This window comes from Thalia democratica, chromosome 6, assembly GCF_965202585.1.
Source record: "Thalia democratica chromosome 6, ktThaDemo2.hap1.1, whole genome shotgun sequence".
Lineage (NCBI taxonomy): Eukaryota > Metazoa > Chordata > Thaliacea > Salpida > Salpidae > Thalia > Thalia democratica.
The window spans coordinates 59,080,749-59,099,383 of record NC_139170.1 but is presented as its reverse complement, the minus strand read 5'-3'; the positions used below and the strand labels follow the sequence as shown (position 1 = coordinate 59,099,383).

Here is an 18,635-nt window from a genome sequence, read left to right as displayed (position 1 = left end):
TTATTCAAAAAAGAGAATTTACAAAATTAACAATAGTGAGCTAAAAGGTTTGTGGGAAAGGTATTTATCAGGGTGGCTAAATGTTTTTGGCAATTTTTTTTTCCATTTTCTTAAAAGTACACATGTTTGTGTCTATTTTTAATTTAAAGTTAAGTTTAAGATAATAAACTATATAAATAGTATAAAAGCATTGCAAAGATAATATGTAGCTATTTTAAACGTATCAAATAGAAATTGATATCGGCAAAAAACGTTTATCTACATGATATATTTTTTTAGGTCAAATAAAAATTTAGCCACTTAACATGTTAAAATTATTAAAAATTTTAGATTTTTTTAAGTCTTTTTTTTTAATTTCTTAAATTAAAGGTTCTTCAAAGGTATTTTAGTTTAAATTTTCAAGTTCCAGGTTTTTTCACGTTTCACGTTTTTTTTTTGGCAACCCTTATCAATATAACATTTATATGGTTTTTATATCATATTAAACAATTTAAATACTTATGTATAAAAAACAAAAGGTTTTATGTTTTCAGAAAAAACCTTTTGATAATTTCTGAAAACATACAGTTATTTCTTTTTTCTTTAATTCATAAAACTTTAATATTAAAAAAAACTAAATCAAATACATTCAATAAGATTTCCAAAAAAAAATAAAATAAATCGCAGTTAATTTTGTATTTTTAGATTGCAATTAATACAAGAAACTTATGAATTAAAAACTTTAATTATTAAAAATCTGTTTTAAATTTTCAAAGTTGTGAAAGAATCTGTTTTCTAAAATTTCCAAGTTATCCCGATTCCCGGGTTTTATTCCAAAATTTAAAATTCAAGTTGTTTCCAGATTAAACTTTCATAAATTAGTTTGTTCCTGCTTAATTATTATGTACTAAATTTAAGGTATTTTAATATTACTTTTCTAAAGTTTTCATAATAAAATTTTTCCATTGTTCAATTGTTCAATTTATATACTTTTTAATAGAATCTAAACTTACAATGCATATTTGTCAAAATATCAAACTTCAATCTTATACAATATCTTTTTTACTAAGAGGCTTTGTTTTAGTTTACTGGAGTTGCTTATATTCACAAGAATTTAATTCAAAAAAAAAATTTTTCAAAAAACTTATCTACTTGTCACTTAGCATACCAGCAACTGAAACAAGAAGAAGAATAAAAAAAAGAAAATTTTAGAAATGACATAGAAGCATTAGTGATATATTCAGCTGTGAAGTCAAAATGTTAATGAACATAAAAAAAAATCACATTGATTATAATTATATAGAATTAACTAAGGACAAAATACAGGTAGCTTATATTAAAACAATTTAAAAGAAAAAAACTTTTAAACTAATTTTAAAAATACCAAAATAATTCAAACTAAACTTTAGTTTCACTTAATAAAAATTTATTTCATAAAGTTTTCCTAATAACTAAGTTAAGTTTTGACTAAATTTGTTTAAAGAACTTAAAAGTTGTAAACATTACAAAAACTTTAAGAAAAGTTGGCAAATATAATTCAGATAACTGTAGCACCATTATTTAAACTTAAAAAGCTTAAATAGAGGTGATTAAATTCAAATTTACTTGACAACTTTATATAAAACAAAATTTTTACTGTTTTAAGTGTTTTTCTTATTGTATATGTATCAAATCAACCACTAGATTTTTACACATTCAACTCAGAGAGTTTTTTAACTTGAACAAAGTGCTATTTGTTAATTTTACTTTGGACCTAACTTACTTTCAAAGGCAATTTGTTAAGTGGATTGGATTTTAAAGTTATAGATTTTTGCAGACTTTTTTTTCAATGCTTACGTTTTTGATAAATGTATATATTTCTGTAGTAAGATAAAGGTATAATTTTAAAGAACTTAAAAGTGCTAAATATTATTTATAAATTAAAAATAATACTCAGAACTGCAAAATTGAGTATATATGAACACTAAATGCCAAGATAGCAGGATGTTTTTAAATTAAAAATTAAAACAAAAGCGCGTGTTTTAACAAAAAAATTATACGTTGCTGCAGATTTGCTGAAACGTGTCAGGCAAGGTGCATTAAACCGTGGTCCTAATAGAATTCCATAAAAATTTTAACCAAACACAAAAAATTAAACTTATGTGTGAAATCACTTTTCACAAAACTAAATGAAATTTTATATCATCCTTATATTTCTTAATTATTTTTAGGGCATTTTTTATCTACTTTCAAATATTTTTTTAGAATACTATATAAATATGGAGGTATTTGTGGACGACCTTTCTAAAAAAAGTACTTTCAAACTTGCTGTTGAGCCAGTTGATACAAACGCCACTTTGAAGGCTAAAATTCAAATTCAAGAAGGTTGTTTTGATAATATATAATTTTAGTTTATTTGTATGTCTTCACAAATAGTAAATATTTTTAAACATGTAAAATGCTTATAACTCTACATGACTGTTATTTCTTATTAACTATCGAAAAAAGATTTGATATCGAAAAAATGTATGGTTCAACTGAGGTTCAACATTTTTGCAGTTCTGAGTTTAAGTTTCTACTTATAAGTAATATTAAGCACTTTTAACTTCTTTAAAATTATACATTTATCTTATTACAGAAATATATACATTTATCGAAAACCTAAGTATCGTGAAAAAAAGTCTGCAAAAATCTATAACTTTTCAATCCAATCTACTTAACAAATTGTCTTTGAAAGTAAGTTAGTTCCAAAGTAAAATTAACAAATAGCACTTTGTTCAAGTTAAAAAACTCTCTGAGTTGAATGTGTAAAAATCTAGTGGTTTGGTTGATACATATACAATAAGAAAAACACTTAAAACAGTAAAAAATTTGTTACATGTAATTTTATCAAGTAAATTTGAATTTATAAACCTCTATTTAGACTTTTTAAGTTTAAATAATGGTGCTACAGTTATCTGAATTATATTTGCCAACTTTTCTTAAAGTTTTTGTAATGTTTACAATTTTTAAGTTCTTTAAACAAATTTAGTAGAAACTTTACTTAGTTATTAAGAAAATTGTATGAAATAAATTTTTATTAAGTAAAACTAAAGTTTGGTTTAATTTACTTTGGAATCTTTCAAATTAGTTTTATTATTATTATTATTATTGGAGTTTATTGTGCAAAGATGGACTTGGGCATTAAAACCTGAGCCGCTTAAACAATACACACGAAAAAAGAAACGAACAAATTACATTCAATGAAAATTAAAATATAAAAATAACATAGTAAAAACAAAAAAAAAACAAACAAATAGTCCTGTATGATAAATAATAACTTAGTATGCACATAGAACAAAACTAAATAAATTTTTATATAAATCCTATGCATAAAAAGATTACACATTTAGAAAATTTTATATAAAAAAATATAATCTGTAGGGGGAAGGTGTAAGGAAGAAAAATAAATCTTAGTGAAATTAATACTTTACAATGAATTTTTATTCGTTAATCACTGTATTTTACTTGTGTTTATATTATTTAAATCGATTTTTTTTTAGTTTTAATCGAAATTTTTCCATCCTCCCACACGAAACAACATCCTGCGGTAACTTATTCCACATATTTATTGTTCTGAAGAAAAAAGAATTTTGCCACTGACTGTTATTAAAATTATATTTACATTTTATTTTTTTATTTTTTTCTCTCAAATTATAATTGGTCCGAAAAAAAAAACAAAAAACTGATTGAAAAATTCTTTATATTTACCATTAACAATTTTAAAAAGTGTTATCAAGTCAAACTGCCATCTTCTATACTCTAGAAACTCCAATCTGAGTTTCACCAATCTATCTTTGTATGAGGTATTTGAAATGTTGCATCTAATACAAACAAAACGGGTAAAATTTCTCTGCACAGACTTAATTCTAACTTTTTTCAAATAGGGTGACCATATCGGGGTATTGTATTCGAGTTTAGGGCGAACTTAGATTTTAAATAATTTATATTGAAGTTGTTTTAACAATAAATTTTTAAAGAGCTTCACAATTAAGGAGCCTTTATACCATTATAACAAAAGTTAAATTGTTAAAAAGTTTATTACTTAACAATTGTTTCACGCTAGTGCGATGATCACAAGTAAAAGTAAACAAACTAATAAGTTGCAACGGACAAACATTTTATATAGTTTTAGATAAGTAATTAGTTGATTAGGCGGATAAAAACAAACGTTTAAACTTGAGATCAGAACTGGTGGGAAAATGTAGACATTTTACAAAATTTTATTTAAAGTCTTAATTTGCTAGATTTAAATTTAATCTACCTTTGTTTTCATTATATAGTTTTGTTTTTATTGTTTGATTTTTGTTATGATTGTATTTACGTTAATTATAATTTATCTTGCTGAATATTACTAAAATTCAATTAGTTAACTAATCACCTAATCAACTAATTACTTATCTAAAACTATATAAAATTTTTGTCCGTTGCAACTTATTAGTTTGTTTACTTTTACTTGTGATCATCGCACTAGCGTGAAACAATTGTTAAGTAATAAACTTTTTAACAATTTAACTTTTGTTATAATGGTTTAAATAATTTAGTAAGAATACTAGCAGAACCGGTCTTAAAACTTTTAAGTATTTGATATGATGAGTTTTGAGCAATTTTGTATAAATAACTTATATGTTCGTTCCATTTTAGATTTTTAGATATATGTATTACTAAGTCTTTAATAGATTTTACTGCTGGTATTTTAGTTTTATTAGTAAAAAGGTTAATAGGGAAGGGTATATTTTTATTGATGGTTAGAAGTTGGCATTTTTTTGGATTTAAATAAAGTTTTCTTGTTTTTAGCCATTCGTGAATATTATCTAATGTTGTTTGTAAAGAAGTTTCTGACTTGCTAAATACTTTTGCGTCATCTGCAAATAGACTTATTTCAAACGTTTTTTTCCTTTAAATAGTTTAATTTTAAGCTAGCTGTGTCTTGTCCTTCGTTAAATCTATGTAATTATAATCAAGGTGAATTTTTATATATGTTCATTTGTCTTCACAACTGATCATATCACTAATGCTTCTATGTCATTATTATTTTTTTTTTTTTTGTTCTTCTCTTGTTTCAGTTGCTGGTATGCTAAGTGACAAGTAGATAAGTTTTTGTAAAATCTTTTCTTTTTTTTTGAATTAGATTTTTGTGAATATAAGCAACTACAGTAAACTAAAGCAAAGTCTATTAATAAAAAAGATATTGTATAAAATTGAAGTTTGATATTTTGATATATATGCATTGTAAGTTTAGATTGTATTAAAAAGTATATAAATTTAGCACTGGAACAATGGAAAAAATTTATTATGAAAATTTTAGAAAAGCAATATTAAAATACCTTGAATTTAGTACATAATAATTAAGCAGGAACAAACTAATTTCTGAAAACTTAATCTGGAAACAACTTGAATTTTGAATTTTAGAATACAACCCGGGATAACTTGGAACTAATGCTTATTTGATAAAAACCTTATTTCAGCAAACAAATTCTTTCACAGCTTTGAAAATTTAAAACATATTTTCAATAATCAAAGTTTTTAGTTCATAAGTTTCTTGTATTAAATGCAAACTAAAACTACAAATTTAACTGCAATTTATCTTATTTTTTTTAAGAAATCTTATTGAATGTATCTGATTTAATTTTTTTATAATATTAAAGTTTTATGAATTAAAAATAATTTAATTAGTAATTGTATATTTTCTAAAACTATCAAATGGTATTTTATGAAAACATAAAACCTTTTATTTTTTATATATAAGTATATAAGTTGTTTATTATTATATAGGTAATATTAAATGTTATATTGATAAGGGTTGCCAAAAAAAAACTTGAAACGTGAAAAAACCTGGAACTTGACAATTTAAACTAAAATACCTTGAAGAACATATAATTTGAGAAATTTAAAAAAAATCCTGGAAAAATCTAAAATTTTGAATAATTTTAACATGTTAAGTGACAAAATTTTGATATGACTCAAAAAATATATCATGTAGATAAACGTTTTTTGCCGATATCAATTTCTTTTTAATACATTTAAAATAGCTGTATATTATCTTTGCAATGTTTTTATACTACTTATATAGTTTGTAACCTTAAACTTAACTTTAAATTAAAAATAGACACAAACATGTGTACTTTTAAGAAAATGGATAAAATTTGACAAAAACATTTAGCCACCCTGATAAATACCTTTCCCACAAACCTTTTAGCTCACTGTTATTATTTTTGTAAATGCTCTTTTTTGAATAAAACTAATTTAGTAGTTTACCATTATTGCTGATGTCGTTTAACTTTAAAGGTTTTATATGAGTAAGGCATTACTATCGCAGATGTTCAGTATAAGTCAGGGCAGATTAAAAAAAATCTCAGGATGACTCAATATAAGTCAGGACAGATTAAAATTAAAAAATTATCAGAGGTTGACTTCAAACAGTTTGCTTTTTTTATTAAAGTCTCAGCAGAGTTTTAAAAATTTAAGAAAGACTCAGACCAGTTTTTTATAAACTTTTAAAACTATCTAGTAGACCTTATTACAATGTTGGGTTATTTTTACTAATTTTGTTAAAAAACTTGACTTTTTTCTGATACTGAATTTTTTTTTTCCAAACTTAAAAAACTCAGGACGACCCAGGACAATATAATGTCTTCCAGGGCAATGATTTGATTCACTGAGTGAGAGTCTAAATTATAGTGATTACTTAATTTTTATTAAGTTGAAACTTTTTTTTTGTGGTTTATTGTTGGTTACTTAAGTGTTTTACAACCATTGCAAGTTTTCTAGTGTTTTAAAAAAGTACTTGTTAAGTTGAAATAAATAGAATTTTAAATATACTAAAACTTAACAACTCTTATAGTAGCACAAATTATACAAACATAAAAAATCATTGACTTTGAGTTAAACTATAAGTATAAAATATACCAAAATTTCAAAATATTTTTTTTAAAGCTTTAGTAGTCTAAATGAAATAATTAGTTGTCACAGAGCTGTAAAATTAAGAGATTAAAATTTCAACATCAAAATGAAAGTTTGTAGGAATCTGATTTAATGCATTTGATGATGTTCCTTTAAATAAATTGTTATCATAAAAAGTTCAAATTAAATGTAAAAATGTAATAAAAATCTATCAATTTTATAATAGTTACCTATATTTACAGTTTATATACTATACTAAATATGGTGCTAGTTATTAAAAACGAAACATCCACCTTTTATGTAGGTACAAGGACAAAAAATAAAACTACCATATGTTTTTTAAAAATAAAACTTTAAATACATTTTTCAACTTAATGTTTTTACACGACTAGACATTTACATGAATTTTATTGCCAGTTGCTTAAACATTTTTATCCTTATATGCAGAAAATAATAAGTATTTTTTATCAAGAAACATCTGTTATCCTTTATTGAACTGTAAAGACTTATTTGAAATATTTATGTTTATTTGATTTTATAAAATAATTTATCATACGTGTAACTGTATTATCTTAAAATTTTTGTAAAAAGATTTATGTGAAATTATAAATTATCTGAAATTATTCTTGTTCACTTGATTTTTTTGTTATCAACAGTTTATTAATAAAATGTTTTATTTAGGGTTGCTACTCTTTGAAAAAAAGGCAGTGTTGATCTAAAGCTGGGAATAAATATAGTGTTTATATACATATCACTATCAATCAAACTTAAGTTTAACTAATTTATGGTTTTAGCTAAGGTACAACTTTTATGATTAAGTAAAATTAAAGTCATGAAAAACAAGTTGTATTTTAAAAAATATTTCTAAGTAGCCTACTTTGGCCTTAGATTTTTTTTAATTATTTCAAACTAGCCTGAGTTATCTTAAATGTTGTGAAAGTGTGACAACCCTGTTTATTTTCATTAGGCAAATAGACATCACTAATTAAGTCAAAGATTGACTATAATAAGTCTAGTTTACAAAAAAAAAACATCTTTTTTAAAATGTAGAACTTAAAAGTAAATGCACTACAGTAAAAGTAGATAAAAACAACAATATTTGAACATTTTTAGTTCCTTACAAAAATATTCAAAAAAAAGACCCAACAGGCACTATGCTTTAACAATTACTAAACAGTTTTGAATAAAACTTAAAACGCATCTGTGGCATGCAACTCGATAACCGGAAGATTTATTAGTGCTTCAGGTCCTAGGATAAGATATTTTGTATGTATTTTTTGTTAATGAAACAATAATATAGTTATAAGTCCTAAAAAATTCCATAAAATTTTAGCCAAAAACAAAAAACTAAACTTATGTGTGAAATCATTTTTCACAATCCTAAATGAAATTTCATATCATCCTTATATTTCTTAGTTATAATTTCTTAGCATTTTTTATTTATTTTCAAATATTTTTTTAGAATACTATATAAATATGGAGGTATTTGTGGACGACCTTTCTAAAAAAAGTACTTTCATGCTTGCTGTTGAGCCAGTTGATACAAATGCAACTTTGAAGGCTAAAATTCAAAAACAAGAAGGTTGTTTTGCTAATATAAATTTTTAGTTAATTAGCATGTGTTAATAAGTATAATGCTTATTCTTATTAAATATCAAATAATAGATTTAATATCGAAAAAATATATGGTTCAAATTAGAAAAAAAACACAGTAAATATCGATTAATTAATGATTTAAAGTTGAATTTAAGCAACAACAAAAATACTAGAGTTAATTTATTAAATTTGCTAACAGAATATTATTTTTAAAAGTGATTTAAAAAACTTAAGATTTTGTCAAAGTTATATAAACAGGGTTGCCACTTTACCTGGAAACCTAGAAAACCTTGAAAAACCTGGAATTCGACAATTTAGGCAAAAATAACCTGGAAAAACCAGGAATTTGAGAAATTTTTAAAATAAAAAAACCTGGAAAAACCTGGAATTTTTAATAATTTTAACTCTTTCAGTTCTAAAATTTCAATTTGACACAAAAAATCTATCATATAAATAAAATTCTTTGTAATCATCAAATTTTTTTTATTAAAAAACACATTTTAAGTAACTTTACAATATCTTTTTAATGTTTTTGTACTATTTAATAAAATTTATTTTATAGAAATTAACTTAAAACTAAAAATAGACCCAAAAATGTTTACTTTTAAAAACCTGGAAGAAATTTTGAAAACCTTGAAAATTTCGAAAAAACAAGTGGCAACCCTGTATAAATGAAGAACTAGTAACTGTACTTAATCAATGATTGAAACGTGGTTAAAAATTCCTAAGAATCAAAAAAAAATTTATGAGTACTGATTAAAAAAAAAAACTTATTTATCAGCTTTTTCATTGTAAAATAAGGTTAAAAAATCTAATTTCATAAAGAATATTTTAACTAATAAAAATAAAGTCTTAATTAAAGTTGCCAAATAACCCGAAATGTTGGAAGAAATATTAAATATAATATTTTAGTCAAATATAAATCCATAAAAATTGTGAACTAGAGATATTTTCAAATTAACAGTAAAATAATTGGTTATTTAAATGTAAATTTTTGTATTTTTGATAAGGAATAACAAATTTATTATACAACTTTTTTTTTTGTATTAGTGTTTTATTAAAGAAATTTTTTAAAGTAGTGTAAAAGTATATTTTCAATGTTTTTTTTTTTACTTTTTAAGTAAGTTCTTTACCTATTAATAACTTTATATTTATCTAGACAAAAAACCTTCGACAACTCTGTTAATATCAGTTTTTGTAGAACTCATTTTTTTCAAAGTAGTTAAAAAATCTCTCGTGAGTACAAAATGAAAGTATGGGTGATAGTTTAGCATAATTACTTAAATACCAGTTCGCTGAAACAACTCAGAATTAATTAAATACGGGTTTACCAATTGAGCATATAACAAAACAGTCAACGAAAATTTCACTTTATCTAAAACTATAAAAAATCAGGGATTCCTTACGACATGCAACGCTTGATGTTCAATGGTAAACATCTGGAAGATGGAAAGACACTGTCTGAATGCAAAATTTATCAAGGGTCAACTCTAAAATTGGTGTACAGAAAAACTATCAAATTTAGAAGACGTTGTTATGGAGTTCAAGAAGGAGACACAAAAGGTAGTAATCGCTTGATTAAATATATTTTAAACTTTGTTGGTAATTAAAAATTGGAAATTAAAATTTTTATACCTCTCTTCAAGCTTTTTTAATGTACTAAATTGAATTCTAGATAACTGTTTTATAGTTATTTGTGATTTATTAGCTATGAAAACAGATATATAGTTTTACTTCAATTCGTTTTTTTTATTATCAATTCATTATAAATTCATAGTTTATTGTTTGTAAATAACAAAAGATAGTTTAAACTTAAACTGGTTTTATACAAAACAAGCATTGTAATTTTATTTATAATTATACCGGCAAAATTATTTTTTACTATTTATCAACTAACAATTCAAGGTTATAAGCATAGGTTTAAAATATATGTAAAAAAATTTTATACAAAGTGTATTTGGTTTATCTTTACAACTACAGCATTTATTTGTACTTTTTAAAGCAAGAGAGTATGTAATTGACAATATACTTAGCACCCCAACCAATTTTTCTTTATTTATTTATAAATAACGTTTATTTATTTTTTTCCTGTAGCGACAGAATATACAGCTGACTCCTTTGAATTGGATGTTGAGCCTTCAGACACTGTTGCAGTTGTTAAAGCAAGAATTCAAGACAAAAAAGGTGAATGAAGATTTTTTTTAACTATAGATTTAAAAATTACGCTTTATGTATATGAAATATGTCATAGATAAAATTCCTTTAATAAACCTGGATAATTTTGCACTAGTGACAGTTTTGAGCGTGGAGTCATTTTTGTACGAGAGTAAACAATAACAAAATGTTATTGTTTAATACAGAAAAAAAACAAAATAAAATAGTATAAAATGCACTTAATACAGAAAAAAAAAACAAAATAAAATAGTATAAAATGCACGAAAAATAAATTGTTGACCGGAAGTAAGGGATAGGTCTAACAGTGATAGTAAAAGTAAGAACAAAAACAAAGCTAATAAAATTAATATTTTAAAAAAAGATTCATTTATAAGAAACTATAAAGAAAAAAATAAGTTATTGACCTAGGGTAAGAGTTAGTGGTAACAGTGATAATTGTAAAAAATAAATAAATAAAAAATATTAATAAATTATTAGAAAAACAAACAACAATCGCAAAAATGTTTCGTGCGAAATTGACCCTTTATGCAAAAGTGTCCCTTCGTACAAAAATGCCACGTGGAATTTTAAAACCTACCCATAAAACCGGTCATGATATTATTTATTAGATTGTTGTCATTCTTGATCAGGATATCCCAAAATGAGCGGTACCGTCCTTTTTGGGTCGATTTTAGTAATTCGGTGGGCAATAACTAGTTAAGGGGCAGAAGAAAAAAGCAGTTTTTAATACTTTAGGCGGTCATAAAATGTTTAAACTTAATCTAGATAAAAGGTCTTAGGTGTTTTCGAATGGTAGTTATTTGAGTAGTCTTGTTAAAGGAGGTCATAGCATTTTAATTTTATTAAAAGGGGCCAATTGAAAATTTAAATTGAAAACTCTGTTCTTAATAAAAAATACAAAATATTTGTTTAAAGTGTAATTTAGGATTAAAAGTAATTTAAAGATTTTAAGATGTTTTTTGTATAAATATATTCAACTTTTATTTTAATTTTAGCGGTTATAAGTTAATAAGTTTTTTTTTTTAAATGAATCATATCACAAACAAGAAGTATAAGTTGAATTTTTAACTTAATTATAATCTTGAGTTTAAACCTTATATGTAAACATTATTATTACACACTTAAAAAAAAAAACTTTCTTTAAATACGACTGTAAAAACGTGGTGCTCACAGTTTTCGATTTTAAAAAAAAAATAAAAAATGACTAAGTTCTCTTTTTTTAATTCGCCTAGGAGTTCCTTTCAAACAGCAATGTTTGTTCTTCCGCAAAACACAGCTAGAAGACGACAAGGTATTTTTGGATTACGAGATAAACGATTATTCGTTCGTGACGTTGTGGCGCACTGAACAGATATTTGTTAGATTTTTGACGGGTGAAACAGTCACGCTTGACTTGTTTTCTTTCGACGATGTTGTAACTGCGAAAAAGAAGATTGAATTAATGGAAGGTGAGTGTTAACGTTGTTTTTTGATTTTTTATGTCATTGTGTTAATAATTTTTCTAACTCAAGATTAGTTTAATAATATGTAGCTGTATTTAATGTAATTTGTTAAAAAGAGGATTAGTTTAGCAACTTTTCGTTGTAGAAATTTAGTTAATATGGTTGTTCAGTTTTAAATTACTAATCAGAAAACTTAATTTATTTAAAATTAAACTCTAATATACTTTATTCGCTTTCACTAAATGCTACATAAAAACATATGACTTCTCATAAAAGTAATTATCTAGGATTTAAATTACCAATATAAAGTTTATAGATCATACATAATTAAAATAAATAAGTTATCAAAATAAGATAACGAAAATTTAACAATTCAATCTACAAAGAGCTGCACTCTTGAGTACACAGTTATATCAAAGTACTTGTAGAGCTTGATATAAAGATTAATTTTTGTTTTAGGTGTCCCACCAGACCAACAACGTTTGATGTATGATGGAAGATCAATTGAAGACGGAAGGACTTTCATGGATTACAACATTCAGAAAGAGTCCGTTCTATTTTTGGTGTATAGAATGCGTGGCTGAGTGCGAGCTTGATGCCAAGTGTTTTGCTTTCAAGATAAAACGATAAGATAATCTAGTCATGTTGTGTTTTTAGCAATTTTGAAAGCAATAAATTTTATAACAGTTTGTCTTGTTTGATTTCTACCTTGCAGTGCGTAAAAATTATTGTAAAGTTGATAGTAGGTAATTATGAGTTGTAAATTGTATTTCAGGTAACTCTAAGTCCTGTTGCAGAAATTATTTTTTTATTTAAATTTACTTTAGCGTTTGAATAGGTTTAATTTGTATGGTAAATTCGAAAATAACGTCGTGCCCACTAGTAAATACTTTGCATATATTTTACTAAAATCTATTTTATTATAACGTAATGTATTTTAATTTACTAAAAATTAAAATAATCTAGTTTTTTTAAGAAATTAAGTCTCTTTAACCACTAAAAAGATATTCTTAATAAAGTCTTAGCATTTTTAAATTCCTCAGTAAAATTTCATTTAAAATTATTAGTATCAGAATTGTAGTTTAACATTGAATTTTCCAAAGGTAAACAATGTAAACAGACTTCACTTATATTTCGGTCAGTAAAAAGTTTGAAAATTGAGACCGATCAAATATATATTAGATTTGTTGTGTGCATCTAAAAGTAGAGTTGACTGTGTTTTTGACATTCTTTTCAAGATCTGTTGCTTCTTTACCATAATATGACAGTCTTAAATATTTAGGGCATTTTCTTGGTGCTTGTCTAATTGGTTTTTCCAGTTTAGAGTACGTATTGTTAATTGACGGATAATCAAGAGCTCCAAAAGTACTTTTAATTTTATCGAATTCCTCCTTAAACACCTCTTTTAAACAAATTTCGTTTGCTCTAAATTTAATACAAGGAATTAAGCCAATTTTTCAGGATAAAGGACCAAACGACTTATAAGAATATATTGGCAAGCAAAAAATGCTTTTTTACAATTAAATTATAAAACTAAGTATAAAAAATAACATACAAGTTTTACAAAACTTTCTGAATATAGCTAGAATCTTACTTTCATCTTGTTGACAACATTAGTGTTTCGTTACAAACTTTCTTTCATAATACAAGTGTATAAAATAACATAGTTTAAAAGCAAGGTTTTCACAAATTTTCATAATTTTAATGCCGTACAACACGGCTGTAAGTACTACCTTTTTTATCAAATCTAGTAAAAACAAGAAATATTGTCCATGTTATAAAAATGCAAATAATTTAATTAGCATATAACTTTTCATAAGCTTATAAAACATTGTCAATAAAAAAAATATACCATACTAACAGTGCCGTAGCGTATAAGTAACGATAAACTAATATATAATAATAATTTTTATACAATACAATACTCAAATCGGTCCAGGAAACAGTTTATTGTTTTTACTCGTGATTTTTTCCCCTGCATCAATAGTTATAAAAAGTTTAAACGATGGTATAAAAATTTACAAGTTTTTTGCATAATATACTGCAAATCGATTTTGAAGATTAGTCCTTCTTCATTGATTTTTAAACTAACTAATTAACTTATTTATAAAGTAAGCAACGAGAAAATAAAACTTTATAAAAAGTAGTAAAATTTGTGTCTAAAGATACTTGTATACAATAACTTTAACAAAAATTTGTTTTATAGTAATACATGCTTTAAATGTAAGTAACAAATACAAATTACTGAATTACATTGATTTCACTGTCGAAAATTTTTAATCTATCAAAAAGCAGTATTGACCTAAACGGCTATATCAATAAACAAATATTTAAAAAAGTAAACACTTTTTGAAATTTAAATAATTTAATATTTTTTTACAAAAAGAGTTAAAGAAGACTAATTTAATAACCTATAATATCAAATGAGTAACAATGAATTTACTTTTTAAAATGATAGTAACAACTACTTACTCATAAACTATAGTGAATAAAGTTATGTTACGATCATGCTAATGATTTTTATTATAAAGATATTAAATATATATTTGTTTAAATATATATACCGGAAATATACAATGTAACTATAATAAATATGTTTAAATAATGAGCAAAAAAACAATTTCATGAAAATTTATTCAGGTGAAAGTGATAAAATAATATGTGAAATATCTGAAAAAAATTCTTTAATTTAATTTAAAATAGATAAACCCTCCAATGTGTTTTACGTCTTAATTTTAAATATGAAAATAAATAACAATTTATCTATGAAAATTATACAAATAAATCAAGAAAGTTTTAGGTAGTTTGTTGAAATTAAGTTTAAAAAAAAATCACTGAAAGTTATAAAACTGCGTTAGAAAATACTTTTCCAAGTATTTATTCTTTTTAAGGAGTAATATATTTAAAAGTTATATAACAATTAAACAGTTTATTAAACTATAAAAACTCGTATTTATTTAAAAATGAATATATATTATCTGCTTTAGTTGATTATATTACGTATATGTATGTTTATTTTAGTTTAATTTAATTTTTAGAACCTAATATATACTGATGTATTATGCATTATTAGTTTTTAGTTTTTGATCTTGTTCCGAAACTTTTATTGTTGTTTTTTTTTTGATGGACACTTAATGGTATTAAACTAGGTGCAATTTGATCAGTCTCTATAACTTAGCTACAAATTTGCTTTATAAACACTATCAAATAAAAGTTAATTTGTTAACTTTGCAAAAAAATAAATAATAATTAAAGTATCCTATAGAATAAATTATTTATGATATAAGTATACTATTGTTCTATGTTTAGAAGCATTAGAAATGTACTACGTGTTATTTATTATATCCTTTAAAAAAGTTTATTTATTTTAAATCATTGAAGAATCACACAATAACAGTTTTGTAATAATATTTAGCCAGTATGGGATATTTTTTCAATTTAAATAATTATTTTAACATAAACTTTTAAAGGTATTACATCTAACAATTAAAAAAAATCAAATTGTTTTTTAAAATTACACAAAAACTTTGTTATCAAACAGTATACCACACAGTGAGCTAAAAACGAGCCTAGGCGGCCATTAATTATAATAAAATAGTTTTGCTGAAAAGAAAACTATACTAATTGTTGAACAAAGTTAGATGAAATTGATTTCTTTGCTTTAAAATTGCTTTTGTTGCTTTTCTACTTCAAATATTCAAGTAGTTATGTAAGTTTAGATTCAACCATTTTTTGAATTTTACAGTTTTAATACTAATTCCGATTCTTTATAGTTTTAGTCGAAAATTGCTTGCAAAAAGTTACAAAAAAACACCTGTAAGACCATTGTTCTTAAATTTAATTTTTCGAGAAAAATTCAATAGTCTATTCATATACTTTTTTTTTTGTTTTTTTAATTGATTTAATTAAAAAAACAAAAGCAAATAGGTGTCAAAGTATTGCTTGTATAAACCTAAAATATTTTATATAGTAACGAACTGCTGCAATTACTTGCATTATTCATTGTTTCAAATCAGAAATTTAAAACAATACTTAGAGCTTGTTATAGTTATCATAAATACTTTCACGAATGATGCATTGTTTCATAAAAAACAAAACAAATACACTTTTACAATAGCTAGGAGAAGGAACTACTGAAATTATCTTGAACTTACTTGTAATGGTTTGTTGTATTGTAGGTATCGTTTAAGTATAGAATTAATGTTTTGAAATGCATGTTAATTGCTTTAAATTGTTAAAGTTAAATCTATGTGTTTAACAGTTTATTTTGCCTTTTACAGTGTATTGCTCACTATGAGTTTTTATTTAATTTAATTTCTTCTGAGATAGGTTCAAATAGTTGCCAGTTCTTTAGTCGTTTTATAGTTTACTGCACTGAGCTTGGTTTATTATGAAGTTTGCACTTTTGCCAAGTGATTAATAAAAGTAAAAAGTAACTTATATCAATATAATAGAAATTTTGTATGTATTATAGAATAGATGAAAACAGGTCAAAAACACACGAAGAAAAAATTTTGAGAAGGGTCAATTTCGAACGAAGATACTTTTACACGAAGTTTTATTTGCGCAGGGGGCGAAAATTGCACAAAGGGACAATTTTGCACAAAAACTATCTTACACCAATGATCATTTTTGCACGAGTTAAGTTTTATACGGAGGGTCATTTTTGCACGACAGTATTAAAAAAAACAGAAGAAGTATATATATTTAAAAAAAGGAAAAAAAAAAAAAGATAAATTAATAAAAAGACAAAAAGAAAAAGTTACTGACCGAGGGTAAGTGTTAGGGGTAACAGTAAGTGAATAAAAAAAAATAAAAATATTTTTTTTTTAAATAAGCTAATAATTGAATTAACTAAAGAGAAACAAAACTTACCGACCGAGGGTCAGGGTTAGGGGTAACAGTTATAGTAAATAAATACTAATGAAAAGATTAAAAAATAAAAATAAGTAAAAAATTCAACTGATGCAAAGCTTTCTGCTTGTGCACATTTGACAGCTACCAAGATAAGATAAATCACCCAAAGTATCTTGTCTTATTAGTAAAGTAGTCACAGTAAGAATATAGTATTTAAAAGGTAGTAATTAAATAAGGTAGGATTTAGTTATGATGAGTAGTACCAATAAATAAAGTGTACCACAATCTACACCCTATAATATTCCTTATGATAAATCTTTGGTAGTTTTTTATATAGAATCCTTGCATACACGCTTTTAAATTAAAAAGGAGGTATTTCAACACTAGGCAATTAAGATACTCTCTCTTGAAAATACCCTATATTACCATAAATACATTAAAGAACATTTCGAAAGAATAGCTTTTTTACTAATAATAAATGACAGAGTTTTCTTTAAAAATTTTTAAAGAATTCTGACTTTTTTAAACCGACACTAAATCGAAAAGAAAATCTGAAAAAAAAGTTTTATTAAAATCCTTAGAGTTATTTTTATTAGTTGCTGTAGGCATTGATTGTGACATAAGTATAAGATTTTTCACCTTATATTTATATTTCAAAACAACAAATATTTGCAAATTTAGGTTACATAACTTTTAATATACAATAAGCAGAATAGAACCGATCCAAGTTGTTAAAAGAGGAAGCTCAGCTCTAAGTAGCTAAATAAACCTCTTTGTTTAACTTTTAATTCCTTAAAATGATCTATGGCTACTTGCCAGCAACATCAAATCCGACTTAAATTGTTGTAGTATTAATTAACCCATAGTTTTTTATTCATGAAGGCTTTTTAGAAAAATTAAGGACTTTATTACATTAATTGTAATTTTTTGATTATGTTTATGTATGGTTACAAAAGTTAATAAAAATAAAATTCCTCGACAAGATGTTAAACTGTATTTGTAGAGTACAACACAATAATCAAAAGGTTGTTTCGTACACCGAATTGTTGGACCAAACTTTTTGAGTAATTCTTTTTTATTGTTTAATGGACGCTAAAGTTAAACAGTTTGCCTTTGGTAAAAATAATGCTTTATGTGAACAACAAAATAAAAGTGTTTTAGTTTTTAATTTTTTTCAAAAACTCAAAAATTGAGTTGAAATATAACTTTGAAGAATATATTTTGTTTTAAATATAAAACTTACTAATGCTATAGCAAACTTTGGTAGGTAACTGAATAATAGTATATTAAGCTCTGGTTTTAGAGCGTCAAAATAACAATAATTTACTAGAAAAGTACTTCAATGATAGACTGTAAAATGTAAATAAATTATGTTTCATATAAACAGTTTTTCGCGTCGAATTCTCTCATAAAAAGTTTGTTACGTCACTATAAAGCTCACAATGTAACATCCGGGGTTTAAAAGTTCACACATTGTGAACTGCGCATGTTTTAGTGCACAAAAATTATAATGTGTTTTTTGTTTTAATACTTTGATTGTTAAATTAAATAATTTTTTCGACTAAGATTGTTACAAGATCAAGTACCTTTTTTTTAATTTTATTTAGTATTACTAAGTTTAATTTTTATATCTTATATACATCAACCTTGATTATTTAGGTTCTT

General features: G+C 24.2%; 1 protein-coding gene across 1 annotated transcript; it reads left to right on the top strand.

Moving 5' to 3' along the window:
- The first annotated feature begins 2,237 nt into the window (after window positions 1–2,237).
- Window positions 2,238–12,697, top strand: LOC145839264 (polyubiquitin-B-like). Its single transcript, XM_082946860.1, has 6 exons — window positions 2,238–2,343; window positions 8,363–8,482; window positions 9,892–10,059; window positions 10,591–10,680; window positions 11,904–12,119; window positions 12,573–12,697. The coding sequence occupies exons 1-6, from the start codon at window positions 2,238–2,240 to the stop codon at window positions 12,695–12,697; spliced, it is 825 nt and encodes a 274-aa protein (XP_082802986.1).
- The last annotated feature ends 5,938 nt before the right edge of the window (window positions 12,698–18,635 follow it).